This window comes from Gavialis gangeticus, unplaced genomic scaffold (genome assembly GCF_001723915.1).
Source record: "Gavialis gangeticus isolate Ggan-Ray unplaced genomic scaffold, GavGan_comp1, whole genome shotgun sequence".
Lineage (NCBI taxonomy): Eukaryota > Metazoa > Chordata > Crocodylia > Gavialidae > Gavialis > Gavialis gangeticus.
The window spans coordinates 31,340,609-31,355,957 of NW_017729030.1; the positions used below are offsets into that span (position 1 = coordinate 31,340,609).

General features: G+C 41.3%; 1 protein-coding gene across 3 annotated transcripts in view; it reads left to right on the forward strand.

Annotated features, from left to right (window-relative positions):
* Window positions 1–668: 668 nt before the first annotated feature.
* Window positions 669–15,349, forward strand: part of ABHD18 (abhydrolase domain containing 18) — a 48,978-nt gene continuing 34,297 nt past the window's right edge. Inside the window, exons 1-5 of one of the 3 annotated variants that reach the window (XM_019522084.1) lie at window positions 669–806; window positions 2,748–2,856; window positions 6,378–6,462; window positions 7,903–8,003; window positions 15,147–15,225. In XM_019522084.1, the coding sequence (XP_019377629.1) occupies window positions 2,765–2,856; window positions 6,378–6,462; window positions 7,903–8,003; window positions 15,147–15,225 (357 nt within the window). In that variant the 5' untranslated portion in view covers window positions 669–806; window positions 2,748–2,764. Of the gene's footprint in view, window positions 807–2,747; window positions 2,857–6,377; window positions 6,463–7,902; window positions 8,004–15,146; window positions 15,226–15,349 lie in introns of those variants that run through there. The other 2 variants (XM_019522085.1, XM_019522086.1) reach the window with 2 other exon arrangements.

A 15,349-nucleotide genomic window follows, 5' to 3' on the forward strand; every position in this document is an offset into this window, starting at 1 on the left:
TGGGCCTGGGAAAAAGTGCTTCCTCGCTCACCCCCACCACTGCCAGGTCCTTCTTGCTGCAGCTGCCCAGAGCCCATGCCGGCCTGCTGCAGCAAGAAGGACCTGGCAGCAGCGAAGGGGGAGTGGGGGCGCTTTTTCCCCCGTACTGAACAGTAGCGTTTGCCTGGCTGCTGTCACTGCTCAGCGTGATAGGGGAGAGTCTGGAGCAGGTGTGGGGCGTGCCAAGTTGGGATTGTGCGCACAGGTTCTGGCTGGTCTGCTTTGCCAGGCAGTCTGGAGCAGGAGTGGGGTGGGCCAGGGTTAGGGCTGTACAGCTGAGCCCCTGCCAGTACCGCGGGGCTGGGAGCAGCTGGAAGGAGCCGCCACCACCTGGGCTGCCTAGAAAGGCAGGCCAGCTGTGGAGCTGTCCCAGCACCGCTGTGTACCCAGAGTGTGGCAGAATGTGCCATGGGCCAGAGAGTGCCCAAGGGGCCTGCCACAGGCTGTGTTTTTTTCCCACCTCTGGACTACAACCAGGTAAATAGAGGTTGTAAATAGATAATGTGGTAGGTACAGATTTGGCAATGTTAAGCGGGAGAGATGAAGTTACCTTTATTTACCCTGCTTACATTGATACCCGTTTCATATAATACCATAGTATTATAAACTTGTCCTATAATTAATTGTGTTTTTGTGTTCTTCTGGATAGGAAAAAGCCCAGAACTTCTGTTGGAAGAATCTGTTTTCCTTTGTGAGAGATACGTGTGCCAGACCTAACTTCTTGTTTTGACTACCAAGAAAATAGAAGTGGCTCCCTATTCATTTCAGTAAGTTAAACTGTATAACCAGGATTTTTGGCAAACTCTCTGGTAATTAAACTATTTTGGGAAAGCTTCCCCATTTTGCTCAAAGGAAGATCATGCTATAAAGCATTTGGATGACATGGTTTTCTGTAGAGAAAGCTTTGCTTTTAGAAGTGTGGGAAACATTGCCCTAGAATGTGACAGAGAATCAGAAATTAAAGGACAGCACAGAGTGGTAGAGAGGGTTAGGTTCTAAAATACTGGTAAAAATAAATTGCAGAATAAACTGTCACACCATCAGTGACTTCAATTTTTTTAATTCGTTATGGAAAAATAACTTTTTAAATTGGTTATTTTCCTAACGGCTTAAAATTATAAATGTTTTTCCTGTCTTCCAACTTGCACAGGTTTTTTTATCAAGTCCTGTTCTATAGATATGCAGGCAAAACTTGTATAGTTTAGGAGCATGAAAAAAGTTACAACCCAAACTAGTGTAACTGTGCCAACACAAGTGCCAGTGTAATGGTAGTAATATACAGATAAGATTTGTATTATCATTAGGAACAAGTTTAATTTATACCAGCACAATAGTTCTTTAAAATGGTAGCATTACAAAAGCTGTTAGATTGTACAGGTGTTCAAAATACAGTCCTGCTTTAAAGTTCGTACAGGTTCTATAAGCTTAACTGTCTTTCAGTGGGACTCTGTTTTGCTGGGCCTGTTGGACTTAAGACTCTTGATTTGTGGAGAAGGAAAAAATAAGCGGTGGTAGTCTCAGAAAACTCTACGCAATTGTTCCATCCCAAGTGCAAGAGTTTGCATTTGTCCTTGTTGAATCTCATCTGATTTGATTTAGAGACCATTTCTTTCATCCATTCAGGTCATTTTGGATCCTAACCCTACTATTCAAAGTATTTGCTACTCTACCCAACTTGGTGCTGTCCACAGATTTGCTAAGTGTGTACTCAGTCTCATTATCCAGATAATTAATGAAGATATTAAACAATACCAGATGCAGGACAGATGTTCTGGGGAGCCCCATTTGATACCTGTGCCCAGCTGGACATTGAGCTATTCATTGATTCCTTGGACCCTATAAAACCATTAGGGCTACTCAAATTCATAAAAGTAAATATGGGTATAAGTGAATTGCAGTAGAGGTGGACCGATATATCAGTTGCCTGTTGGATTTCATAGAGATTTGGGCTGGAAGGGACCGGCACTGGTAAAAGGGAAATTTACATTATTGGCTGTCAGCTTTTTTTTGGCTGTTGTAGTGGGAAACCTTTTCTGATAATTTATGCTTTCTGGCTGGGGCCCTGGACACCTGGGTTCCCTCCCACAAGCTGGGATGACCCTGGATACACCTCCATCCCCTCACTGGTGGGCCAAGCTGGTCTGGAGCGGAGCAGCTGTTGCAGTGTCCTGGGTGCTGGTGTGGTGTGGACTGCAGGATGGGGCCAGGGCGGGTCATGTAAAAGGTGCCGAATGCCGCAGACATGATTAGGGCAGGGAGGGGTGGGCGGAGCCAAGTATGACTCCACCTGCACCGTGACTCAACCCACTGTCAGTATTGGTTATTGGATTGGTATTGTGCAATATGCCTGGTTAATAATTAGCTGTTGGTATCGGCGAAGAAAATCTTTATCAGTGCACCCCTAAATTGCAGCATATCTATCATTTTCTAGTTTGTGTTTATACCAGAAGATTCCAAATGCTAGCTTGCTAGAAACTGGCATGGAGCTTTACATAAAGTAAAGGCCAAGATGTATATTACATGGCTTTATCTATATCCTAGAGATCATGATTAACCGTCTTGTCAAAATCAGTTTAATGTTTATTACGACTGCACTGTTGTGTTCAAGCCAGGATTTCAGAGGTGAAGGCTAGTATGCTTTAGCTTGAAATCTGCAAAGAAACCCTTTTGTAGTACTGCTTTGCTCTTACTTTTTTTTTTCCTTCTAGATGTCAGTTTGCTGCTAATGGGTTTGAGTAAACTAGATGTTTTATACAGACGCCTTCTCCTCACAAAACTTTTCATCCAAGGATGGGGAAAGCCAGAGGACCTGAAAAGGTGACTGTTTTTTTGCTATGAAATATTCTGTGTTTTTTTTTTTTAACAATGTTGTTTAATTGTATTTCACAGATATTAACATATGTTTAACTATTAGACACATACAACATTTTAGTTTTAGGTTTCCAGTAATGCATAACACACCGCTGGAGTCATTAAACATCAGAAACTTAATATTTGTATTGATTAAAGTGCATTTACCAGTTAAAGTTTATTTTGTGTTAAGGAAAGTCTATATGAAATAATTAAACAATGCATTTTTTATAGAGGAAGAGTCCAGTTAATGGTAACTTCCACATACTAGTAAAAGATAACTTTTAGAAAGATCTGTACTATCCAAGGGTGATGTCTGTAAAACTTAATTACAACTTTCTCTTTTCTTTTTCTCTCTCAAAAATAAGTTAGTTTTCCCATATAAATTTTGAAATGGATAATTTAGGCTAGATGTGTATCTTGTTTCTCCACTTGGTAAGTGACACTGACTTGTTTAAAAAAGTGATTATGTTTTTTTACAAATACATTGTTTTTAATAAGTTAGAAAAATCTTTCTTTGGAAAGAGCTCTTGCTTTGTGGGGTTTTAAAGTTCTTTAAAACTGTATGGAAATGGTTTTTTTTTAACATTAAATATCTGAATTGATTTACTTTAAAACCTCTTAAGGGTAGTAATTTGAAGTGAAGTGAAACGCTTGGTTTTTTAAAGTTTAAATAATAAGCAACTGAATGTGTACAAGCTTCTTAACATTAAGAAAACAGTTTTTAAAACTTGAGAACTTTTGAAGTAATTTAATATTTTATATAATTTTGCACTGCAAACAACTTGGTGTATATCATCTTGATTTTAACCTTGAAGTTTTTGCCTGCAGCAAAGGTTGGTGGGGATGTAAATTTTTACCTGAGACTTCCCAGGAGAGCTTTATAAGTAAGCTTACCAGTTGTTCTATTTCAAAATGGGAATTAAATAATGTTGCTGCTTTTTGTGGGTAGATGGGTATATACAGTGTTAGCTTTGGTTTTCCTTTCTGGAGAGCATTGCAAGAAGTGGATTTGTTTTGCAGGAATTTTTTGCGTTATTGAAAAGATTTGTTTCAAATTTTATTTTTAAAGCACCTTGTTGTAAAACATCTTGATTGCAGTCTCTTAATATAGCTTCTACACTGTGTAATATCAAATACTTTTCTGAATAGACTATTTTGATCTTACCAGCCCCATTTAAAATGTATATCAGTCACATTTGTGCAGAAGGTTTGGGTGACTGAAAAAGATTTTTTGACTAGCTCTATTTAGTTGTAAGCTTGTTGAGACTTTGTCTTCTCTTTTATGTGGTGCCTAGCAAAATAGTTTCCTAATCTGTTGCAACTACTCTTAATTCTGGCATTAACAGTATAAGGTATTTTAAAGAGTTTTTGTATTTTCTCTCATACAGCACTCACATTTCCACTCAAATTGGGTGGTGTGTGTTAAGCAGGGGTGATTGGGGAGATTGGAGCAGGAATTAAAGCAGGGTGCTTCTCCATGCATCAGTTTTGGTATTGCTATACAGGTAGCTGAGGGGGTCATTGTCCCAGCTTCACACTTTACAATCATCTCCTTTTGAACAGTTATTCCACTAATGAAACTAATCTTTTTAGGGCAGTTTTGCTGTCTTCTAGGGCTTATGGTCTCCTGTTGGATTTCATAGCTCTTTAGCTCTTTTCAAGAGCACAAGTTCACACAGGGAGGCCAATCTTCAGTAAGGGCTGCAGTTTCAGTTAAGTAGGAAAGGGAGGATGAGTTTGAGATTAGGCTCTGTCCCTGCAGCCATAACTACGGTGGGGGAGGGAATCTTCATAATGCTTTTCAAAAACAAGGCGTGTTAAATGCATGAAAATATGGTAAGTGAAGTTCCAAAATGAAGGATTTTTTTAGTGCTTGTGTGGTTCTATTTTTTAACTTAGAACCAACATTCAGAGAAAACAAAGCATTGGAAATCAGGAGGTTAAAATTATTTTTAATTTGGCATTCCTGGTGATTTGTTACTTGCCTTCAAATTCTTCTTGAATATTAAGACTGAGCTTTCTTCATACTGTGAATAGTTGTTAACAGATTAAAGATAACGGGCTAGATTCAGTCTTCATTAAATTCCACTGGAGTAAATACAGAGTTTGTGTTTTATATTGGATAGCCATTAACATTGATTTGTAATGGGTAGTCTTGCCAGTATGTAGTCTAAAGAGGGGTTGAAAGTTTTCTGATCTCAACTTTACTTGTTTAATTCTGAATTGGAAAAAAATATGTACGAAACTTATACAGCAGTTTAGTAGCTCTTAAATTATCCCAAGTGCTATAAATGCCCATTCTTAGCTTACTGAGTATTTCTTAACATTGAAACTCAAGTATGTGGTTAATACTCATTTGATTGTTGGTTTGCTGTATAGCATAACTCTTTGAGAATTTTGGCACAATACCAGCTAACTTAAATTCTATTCAACCTTGTCGGTCACTTTCTCTATCTGGTGCAAATAGAATAGAGAAAAATTTCAGAGATGGGCTTGCATGCAGTGGAAAAGATCATCATCCTGGAAATCAAGGTCATTACGACACACATGAATGAGGAAAAAAATCCTTGTTGGAGAGTTTATTTTCTATGAGATCTGTGAACACTGTACCATCTTAGTAAAGCAGTCAGTTCTTTTACTGAAACAGAATGATGTCTTCTCTACTCAAAATAATTTTAAATAGTAAACTGAAAAACAGTCAATAACATTGAAATAACTTTCCATTTTGAGGAAAAAGCCACAGAGATATTTTAAGTTTGGAGGAACTTGCCTCTGAATAACTTAATTGTAGGATCAGGCCAAGACACCTGAAACCTTTTTTTCAGAGTTTTCCAGTTATATGCATCTGAAATAAGGGTTCAAAATGGGTTGTATTACAATACATCTGCACTTTTTGCTATCATTCAGATCAAAATTATATAACATTATAAATATCAACTAAAAAAGAAATTATACTACAGATTAGAAGTTATATTGTCTTTCTCAGCCCTATTATTACAAACACTCTGAAAATTCAGGTACTCATCAGTTACTCATGTAACATGTTCCTATGTTTCTTTGTAACAGTAAGAACTAAATAATCTTTTCTGAAGGAAAATGAACTTCTGATGTTGTTCTATGGATCCTGGAGCTGGGGTCCTAGGTACAAGCCTGGAATGCCCAGACAGTCTTAATCTGAAGTTAGTTTTCATAACAAAAGACATGAAACCATGTTTAAAATGGTTAAACCTATATGTGCACTTGAAACTATTTCAGCAGTCTTTCTAAAATAAATCCTTTCAATAAAGTAAACAGATCTAGTTCACACCTGTCTGGGTAGTCCAGAAATGACAAACTGGTAACAGATTAAAAGATTTAGTGCTTTTATATCTTAGTTTAGCTTGTAACATGTAAGGAAGTTTACAGCAATTCTGACATAGGTGTATCTACTGATGTCATAACATTCAGTGATTAGGCCTGACTGTCTCTATTTTTCTTTTTAACAGAATATTTGAATTCAGAAAGATTATTGGAAACAGGGAAAAATGTCAGAAGTTGGTTTCAAGAGATTATCCAGTGTTCACTGACAAGGTATTCAAAAGCAAAAAAATGCATCTGGAATTAAAACAAACTAGATATAATATAGGTGAAAGGAAGTTAGGTTTTGGAAAGCTCTTTCTATTGAAAAGCTACTGTTTCTGTTAAGCTATTAACAGAAATAAGTAGCAAGTATAAACCTACCTTTATACTTGCTTCTGAAAAGCTATCTTCTGTTAAATGAATCTTAGATGTATATATTTCATGGAATGCTATGTTTGTGGGGGGGTTGTCCTAATGCAGGGTACAGTGTGCTGTCAGCTTGAAGTCAGAATTCAGGTCATGATTTTAGCTATGAGGTAACAGTTGTGAAGGTAATGTGATGGGGATAAGTAGAGGCTCTTGTTTACTGCTTTTACTGATGTATTCGCTCCTGACTAAGGTGAGGCACTGAGTTCTTTGGTGTAAAAGACCAAAGAAATGCAAAGAACAAAGTAAGTTTAAAAAAAGACCAACTGGATTGGAGGTGGAAAAGATACTGCTAGTGCTGTTACATAGGCATAAACATTTCCTGCTGCAGGGACTTTTACTATCAAACTGGCAGGGAATGGTATACAAGCAAATAGACATAGTGACTGGCTTGGTTCAGTAAATAAAGGTACAAGTCCCCAAATGAGTTACTGCAATGTAAGCTAGCAAGCGAGCTTGCAGCACTCTGTGGTAATTGTCCATATACATGCTCTTATTGTATGGTAAGTGTAAGATGGCTTTTTCCTCCCAAGGGGAAAAAACCTACCTTTATACTTGCTACAGAGGTGAGTAAGTCATTGACCTTGGAGCAGCTCACTGGCTGCAAGGTGGCATTCTCCCTTACTTCATGGTGACTTGTTTATGTGCCTGCATCCCTAGAAATATTTAATTGAGGGTATGGATAGAATGAGGGATATGACTGCCATATGGGAATTATCAAAGGGAAAAAGGAAAGAATGGGGAAAACAGTGGATAAATAGTTGAACAGTTATACCTGCTCATCAGCAGGCTTTAAAAGACCTCACAAAAGAGTTGAGTCTTAAGGGTGAGATTTGACATCTTTATAGCCATTGTCTTATTCTTTCAGCATGAAGTTACCTATCTATCTATCAGAAACAGGGTTTTTTAGGGGGGAGATGCACACAGATGTCATTATTGAATAATTGAAAAACAAATAGGCAGAACTTAGTGTCTTAAGTCAAATGCTTTTTGTAAATTACCTGATTTTTGTTTTAATAACTGGGTGCTCAAGTGCAAGTGGCTTATGATAAGATCTTTTTTCTTTTATGCTTGTATAACATGATACTTGCAGTGATGATTTAAAAAATATTAGAAGGGGTGTGTGTGTGTGTGTGTGTGTATTTCTGCCTAGGGTTGGAGTATACAGTATATGGGTTAATGAATGCTCAGCCTTCATCATATGAGGTAAATTAAATGCACATCTCATTTCCACTTCTGCCATAGGTTGAAGAGCAATCAGACTGTAAGATCCTTAATGGACACTTCATTTCCCCTTTGGCTCATTATATTCCAGGCATCTTGCCGACAGAATCCATCGTAGCAAGGTAAGGAAAGGAAGTAATTCACATTTTATTTCTAAAATTGGTGCCAAAAAGAGAACTAGTATGTTATAGAGAACACAGGGAGTAATTCCTATATCCATTCAGTAAAACATTTCTTGAAAAATGGTTCCAACTATAGTCTCTGTAGTAAGTCATACAAATAGATTTCAAGGTTGAGAGAGAACTGCTTTTGTTGACAAGAGTCCATCTTTGCAAAAATGGTTTATTTTCTGAACGAGCTTGTTCTAAAATTGGGAGCGATTATTAGCAAAAGCCAGCACATGCTAGGATGCACAAAAGATGACATTTCTAGAAGTGGAATTGTCAAGCTTTTGTAGCATTTATGAGTTTACTTAGGAAGATACTGGCTAGTTCAGTATGTAACCACAGCTTAACTATTTGTGGTGGAAACACTGGAAAGCAAAAAAATTCAAACAAATATACTAGCTGTTCTCAGCTGCCTCTTTAGGAACAGAGAAAGTATGTTACTATTTTACAGTAAAAATAATGTTTTGGCTAATTTATCTTTAAAAAAAAATTTATAAGTGTATACAGCTCATTTTATGTCTAAGATGGGGTGTGTATTTGCATTTTGTGAAGGCCAGCAGTATATTGTTACCCGGATTGTGGGTAGGCTACTGATAAGAGTCAGAAACAGGTCGTCCAACCTTTTATTTGCTTGCACCTTTAAAACATGAAAACAGACATTTATCCCAAAATCTATCTGACTACCTGCAACAGCACAACATAGATTCTCACCTGTACCAGCTGGGGAGACTTGAGAAGTGGGAGGAGTGTAGCATGCAGATGGGCAGCAGGTCGTCTTGAATTTTCTGAGTTCTCCAAATTTCCCTCCAGTTCATGTCTAATATTTATAGATGGCTAGTTTTAATATTCTAATAAATGATCTCTGATTTGGTTTTATTTACATTTCTTTGTTTCACTGAAACTTTTGGAACTGGACTGAACCAGATCTTTTTTAGACTTGGAAGGATATCAGTGAGTTGGGATTCATATCCCTGGGAAGGAGGGTATCTTGTCTCCTTTCCTTCCCCATTGTGGATTACTGTTCCTTTTTCTTCTTTACTTTACTTTATGGTCTTCTCTGACAAGACTGTTTTTGTTTGTACAAATTTATATAAGCATTTTAACAAAAATATATCTAGTATAGCAAAATAACATCTGATACATTTGGTTGCATCAGTAGTGTATATAGATTATTTAATGTGTGGTCTTTCATTATCTCCTTTCAGGCCTTGTGCTTTGTTTAATTGTGTTTGGTTTCCTTTCTACTTGCTAGACCACATTAGTTGTCACATCTGCAAAGGTTTGCGCTACAGTTACTCGGAAACAAGCTTTGGACCCTCTGCTTAGCATTGTTTCTGCAGCTTAGCCTGGGCCTCTTGAAAATGGCCAAGGCTAGCAACAATACCCAAGCAAATAGTGCCTTATTTCATTGTGCATCTGAAGAAAAAAAGTGGGCAATTTCCAAAACACACACCTATGGTGTTGACTGGAAAAAAGTGCCTTTGGTCATCCATCTATCTTTAGAATTTAACCATATATTATGTGTACAGATATACATTAACTTGAGCCTGGTAATGCTGAAAGGGTGAGTTTGCTGCTTTTTTTTGAAAGGCAAAAAAATGCTTTGTGGGAAAGCCCAAAAGGTGTGCATCCTCAACCATTAAGGAAGCAGGAGCAGTCACTTTTCTGACTGTTAAGTGTACAGGTCCTGCTTTAGAAGTAGGAGGGGGACTATCATTTGTACTGGTTTCTAGTTAGAAAAGGGGTCGGCAACCCCCGGCACGCAAAGCCATTTTGCTCGGCGCACCACGGCCAGCCCTGGCTCTGTGTAGCTGCTGCCAGCAACAGAGCCCGGGCTGCTCCCTGCAGGGCTTGCAGCATACCATCTGCCTGCTGGGAGCAGCCTGGGCTCCCAGCTGGCAGCAGCTACCCAGAGCCGGGGCCGGCTGCAGCTGGGAGGCTCCAAACAGCTGTGCCGGGCTCTGGAGCCCTGGCATCAGCTCTGTACCAGCGTGTGCACCTGCGCTTTGGAGTGGGCAGTGGGGGAGGGGCCTAAGGCAGTGCAACCCTGGTCTCTCTCCTGCTCCTGGCACAGAGCTAGTGACTGGGCTCTGGAGCCTGGCGCAGATGTTTGTAGCCAGCCTGGGCTCTAGGCAGCTGCAGCAAGCAGCAGGCAGGCTGCAAACTGCTGTGCCAGGCTACACAGATCTGGCATCAGCTCCATGCCGGTGGCAACTGCACACACATGGAGCTGAGGCCAGAACTGTGGAGCCTGGCACGGCTGTTTGCAGCTTTCTGGCTGCAGCCAGCCCTCGCTCTGGGTAGTTGCTGCCAACCAGGAGCCTGGGCTGTTCCCAGCAGGCAGCTGAGACACTGCAAGCCCTGCTGGGAACAGCCTGGGCTCCAGCAACTACCCAGAGCTCGGGTAGCTGCTGACAGCCAGAGCCCGGGCTGGGGGGCAAGGGGCACAAGCAGGGCATCCTGCCATGTACCCCATGCCCTCCATTTTGTTTTTCTGGCATGCCAGCACTCTGGCACCTTCCAAGGTAGGCATTGTGGTGTTTTTCAGCACTCCGGCCAAAAAACATTGCTTACTCCTGAGTTAGAAGAATTAGACTTCTTGTCAGTGGGTATCTGAAGCTTTTCAAACTTTGCTTTAATTTTGTTTTGGTTAATTTTGAACAGTTATCTCCCTGCAAAGGAACATAATGTTATCACATCAATAGCTCCAATGAGCCAGTATTATGCGTCTGAGATGCCATGCCTTCTAAAACTCCATTTAAAAAAAATGCAGTGTCCCCTGTAATACTGCCTTTTCCTCCCTCTTGCTTGATGTAAAAGCATTGCTACTTAAAATTCCTGTCTTGATCCCACAGCTGAATGTGCACTATAATTATAGTTTCTGTGTGCTTTCATATACTTGCAGAGTGGCAGCTACAGGTGTCATCTTTCATCTATTCCCTTCTATTCAACTTGTTTAAGAAACCTAGACTTGCTTTCAAGATAACTTACATAAATAAAATATTGGATTTAGTTTGAAATTTCTGTGCGTTAGGCAGTACTTTAATAGCCTGAATGCACTTCACATTTTTTGTTTAAGTTAGCTTGTAAGTGAATGTTTTTTCCTTCGAAGCAACACTTCTTTTATTGCAACAGTGCCCCATTGTGTGGTGAAAGACCCAGGGGCTCAACGGTTGTTTGCTTGAATAGGGCAGATAAGCTGGGGGAAGGGTGTTTAAGGGAAAAAATGGTCTTTTTGATTGTTTTGTGTTTTTGGTAAGTGGGGGGAATTAAACTAGAATATACGGAAGCTGGGGGTATTTTAAACCAGAGTACTGTATAGGGAAGCTGGTTTAAATGCATAGCCTTGTAGCTGGAAAAAACCCTATGTATTTACCTGGAGTATGCATCTGTTCAAGCTCAACTTGAACAATGTTCAGAAACTACCGGAACAGTCTGCACTAAGCTTTTAGAACCTTATTAAATGTTTTTACTTCCTGTTCTGCTTTGGTAGCAGTTTTAAAGTGGATAGGGTCTGCTGGCTGTTTTACCAGGCCTGAGTCACTTTCACCAATAGCCTTTTAAAAGAAGTACAGTTATATTGCAGAGTAGATAGTGAAGCCAAACCACAGCAGTAATGTGGATTATCAATGCCTGTTGGAGAATGCAAGCAACAGGCAAAAAACTGGGACTGATGTATAAGGTTAAGTGAATTATGCACTTGATATAGATGTAAGTGAAGTACTCTGAACCTGTTTTGAAAAGTCTAATTGTATTTTTTTTTCCTAGTTTATCTCTCTTGCTCATCTTGAATCTTTCATTTTAGCTGGTCTCACTTAAAAGAAAAAGTTTGTTGCTTATGCAATCCACATTTACTTCCATAGATTTCATAGGCATTAGGGCTGGAAGGGACCTCGGAAGATCAAGTCCAGCTCCCTGCCCAAAGGGCAGGAAATCAGCTGGGGTCATAGGATCCCAGCAAGATAAGCATCCAATTTATTCTTGAAGGTGTTCACTGTAGGTGCTTGAACCATCTGTGATGGCCGACTGTTCCAGACCTTGGGGGCGGTAAAGAAATTCTTCCTTGCGTCCAGCCTGCAACGGTCTTCCAGTAGTTTATAACCGTTCGAGCTTGTCATCCCCTAGGGCGCTCTGGGGAACAAGCATTCCCCCAGATACTGATGGTCACCCCGATAAACTTATAGGTGGCCATCAGATCACCCCTGAGCCTGCGCTTTTCCAGGCTAAAGAGCCCCATGGCTCTCAGCCTGTCATCATAAGGTCTGTTTTCCTGACCTCTGATCATGTGCATGGCTCTTCTCTGGACTCTCTCTCAAGCTTCTTCACATCCTTCTTGAATTGTGGACCCCAAAACTGAACGCAGTACTCCAGCTGCAGCCTCACCAAGGCCGAATCCAAGGGGAGAAGGACGTCCTGGGATTTGCTTGAGAAGCATCTATGGATGCAAGCCAGTGTTTTGGTCGCTTTACTAGCCGCAGCATCGTATTGCAGGCTCATGTTCATCTTGTGGTCAATCGTGACCCCCAAGTCTCTTTCTTTTGTAGTGCTAGCCAGCGTAGCACTGCTGAGCCTTTAGGATGCTGCAGGTTTTTCCTCCTAGGGTGGAGAACCTTGCATTTTTTGGTGTTGAACACCATCAGGTTCTCGTCCGCCCATTTGCTGAGCCTGTCCAGGTCAGCCTGGATCGCCCTCCTGTCTTCTGGTGTGGATGCTTTGCCCCAAAGTTTGGTGTCATCAGCAAACTTGGCCAGTCCACTCCTGACTCCAATGTCCACATCATTAATGAAGATGTTGAACAATATGGGTCCAAGGACAGAGCCGTGGGGGACCCCACTGGTCACAGGACACCATGATGATTGACTTCCGTCAATTACTACCTTCTGGGTCTGACCACGGAGCCAATTTTCCCAGCCATCAAATCATGGTGAACCCAAGGCCACGATTGGCCAGTTTCGCCAAGAGGTGATCATGGGATACCAGATTGAAGGGCTTTGTTGTTTTAAAAGAATTACAGGTAGGAGAATGTAGAAAAAAGAAGAATGCAGATGAAATGTGCCATGACATCCAGTGAAAGAAATTAAGAACTCCAGAGTACAAGAATGCAGGTGCTACTGTCTGTGCTCCGATCCTGATGGTGATAACAGGACTGCACGAAGGTGCTGAGGCCCAAACTCCATCTACTACCATGCCTAGTACATGGTAAACATGAGTTATCATTACAAAGTAGGCAGGAATTGGCCAGTTTCGCCAAGAGATCGTGGGATACCAGATGGAAGGCTTTTTTTTTTTGAAGTCAAGATATGACATCAATCTCTTCTCTCTTGTCCAGGTGTCACCTGGTCGTAGAAGGTAATGAGATTGGTCAAGCAAGACCTACCCACAACAAATGCATGTTGGCTATCCCTCAGGATGTTGGCATCTGCCAGTCCATTAAGCATGGCCTCTTTAATAAGCTTTTCTAACTTCTTCCCTGGGATAGAAGTCAAAATGGTGGGCCTATAGTTAGCCAGATCCACTTTCCTCCCTTTCTTGAAGATAGGCATCACATTGGCCTTCTTCCAGTCTTTGGGCACTACACCAGAGCGCCAGGAATTTTTGAAAGATCCGTGCCAGAGGCTGTGCTACGATGCTCGCCAGCTCCTTGAGTACCCTGGGGTGTAGATTGTCAGGGCCGACTGACTTGAAGGTATCTAGCCTCTTGAGGTGTTCCTTCACGAGGTCAGCATTAATGGAAGTCAGGGCATCTCCCTCACCCGGACCTCCCTGTCCCGTGGTGGGCATGGGCGTCCCATGGGACTGATGAAAAACTGATGCAAAGTGCCCGTTTAATAGGTTGGCTTTTTCCTGGGCATCAGTTGCCCCATCTGGTTCAGCAGGGGTCCAGTATTGCCCTTGGTTTTCCTCCGGCTCCCCACATATCTGAAAAAGGACTTTTTATTGTCCTTGATGCTCGAAGCTAGTTGGAGTTCCGTTGCAGCCTTGGCTTTCCTGGTTTGCTCCCTGCAGGACCGGACCAGTGCAGAATGTTCCTCCTTGGAAGTGAATCCCAACCTCCATCCTTTGTAGGCCTTTTGTAGCCTTAGGAGGTCTGCTAGATCCCTGGAGAGCCAGGGGGGCTGCTGTGCCCTCTTGCTGCCTTTCCTCTGAGATGGAATAGACTTAGCTTGTGCATTGAGGATCGCTCCCTTGAGGAGCAACCACTCTTCCTGAACTCCCCTCCCCCTGGGGCCATGGTCCCTTAGGGCCTCCTGAACTTGTCAAAGTCGGCTTTCCTGAAGTCAAGGACTTCAGTGTTGCTGACTGACTTGCCAGCTTTACGGTGGATGGTGAAGGTGATCAGCTCGTGGTCGCTGTCACCCAGCTTCCCATTGATTACTAGGTTGCCAGTTAGGTCATCCCCAGTAGCCAGTACCAGGTTGAGCAGTGCTTTACCTCTCGTTGGCCCGTAGACTTCTTGAGTCAGATAGAGGTCATCCACGCACAAGAGGAAGCTTTGTGACCGCTTGGATTTTGCTGAGTGATCCTCCCACAAGATGTCTGGGTAACTGAAGTCACCCATGACAACCATGGTCCTGGAGCATGCGGCCTCATCCAGTTCCCGGGTGAACTCCTGGTCAAGGTCTTGACTTTGGGTGGGAGGTCTGTAGTAGACTCCCACCATTGTGTCCCCTGTGCCGTGTTCCCCACGGATTTCAACCCAGAGCGTCTCCAGTTGTTCACCCTGGTCATCAATATCAGCTTGCAGGGTCGCATAGCTTTCCTTAACATAGAGAGCTACACCCCCACCCCTCTTATCTACTCGATCCCTCCTGTACAAGGTATAGCCTTTAAGTTGCACATGTTTGTTGTACATCTTACCTTCTTCACCTAACAAAGTAATATTGTTTGGAAAATAATCTTTAACTCCTTGTGAGCACATGTTACTTTAAAAAATATATATATTTTTAATGTGTTCTTCATTTGATGAATAGAATATAATTGTTTGCTAGAAAATGTTAAGGACATACTTACTCTTTTTCAGTATAGTGGCCACTTAGAAGTTTCATTTAATTGGTGTGTTTATTTTCATAGATGAAATAGTATTTTTTTTTTGGTTAGATTTCAGTTCATAATGCCCAAGAAATGGAATGGCAATTACAGACCTGTGTGCATTCATTTAGCAGGCACTGGAGATCATGTAAGTATAGAAGACTTAATTTTTGCACACTACTTGTATCACATTCATCTTTTAATTTGATTCTTCTTATCCTGTGTAGTACTATTGGAGACGACGCGCACTAATGGCCCGTCCAATGATCAAA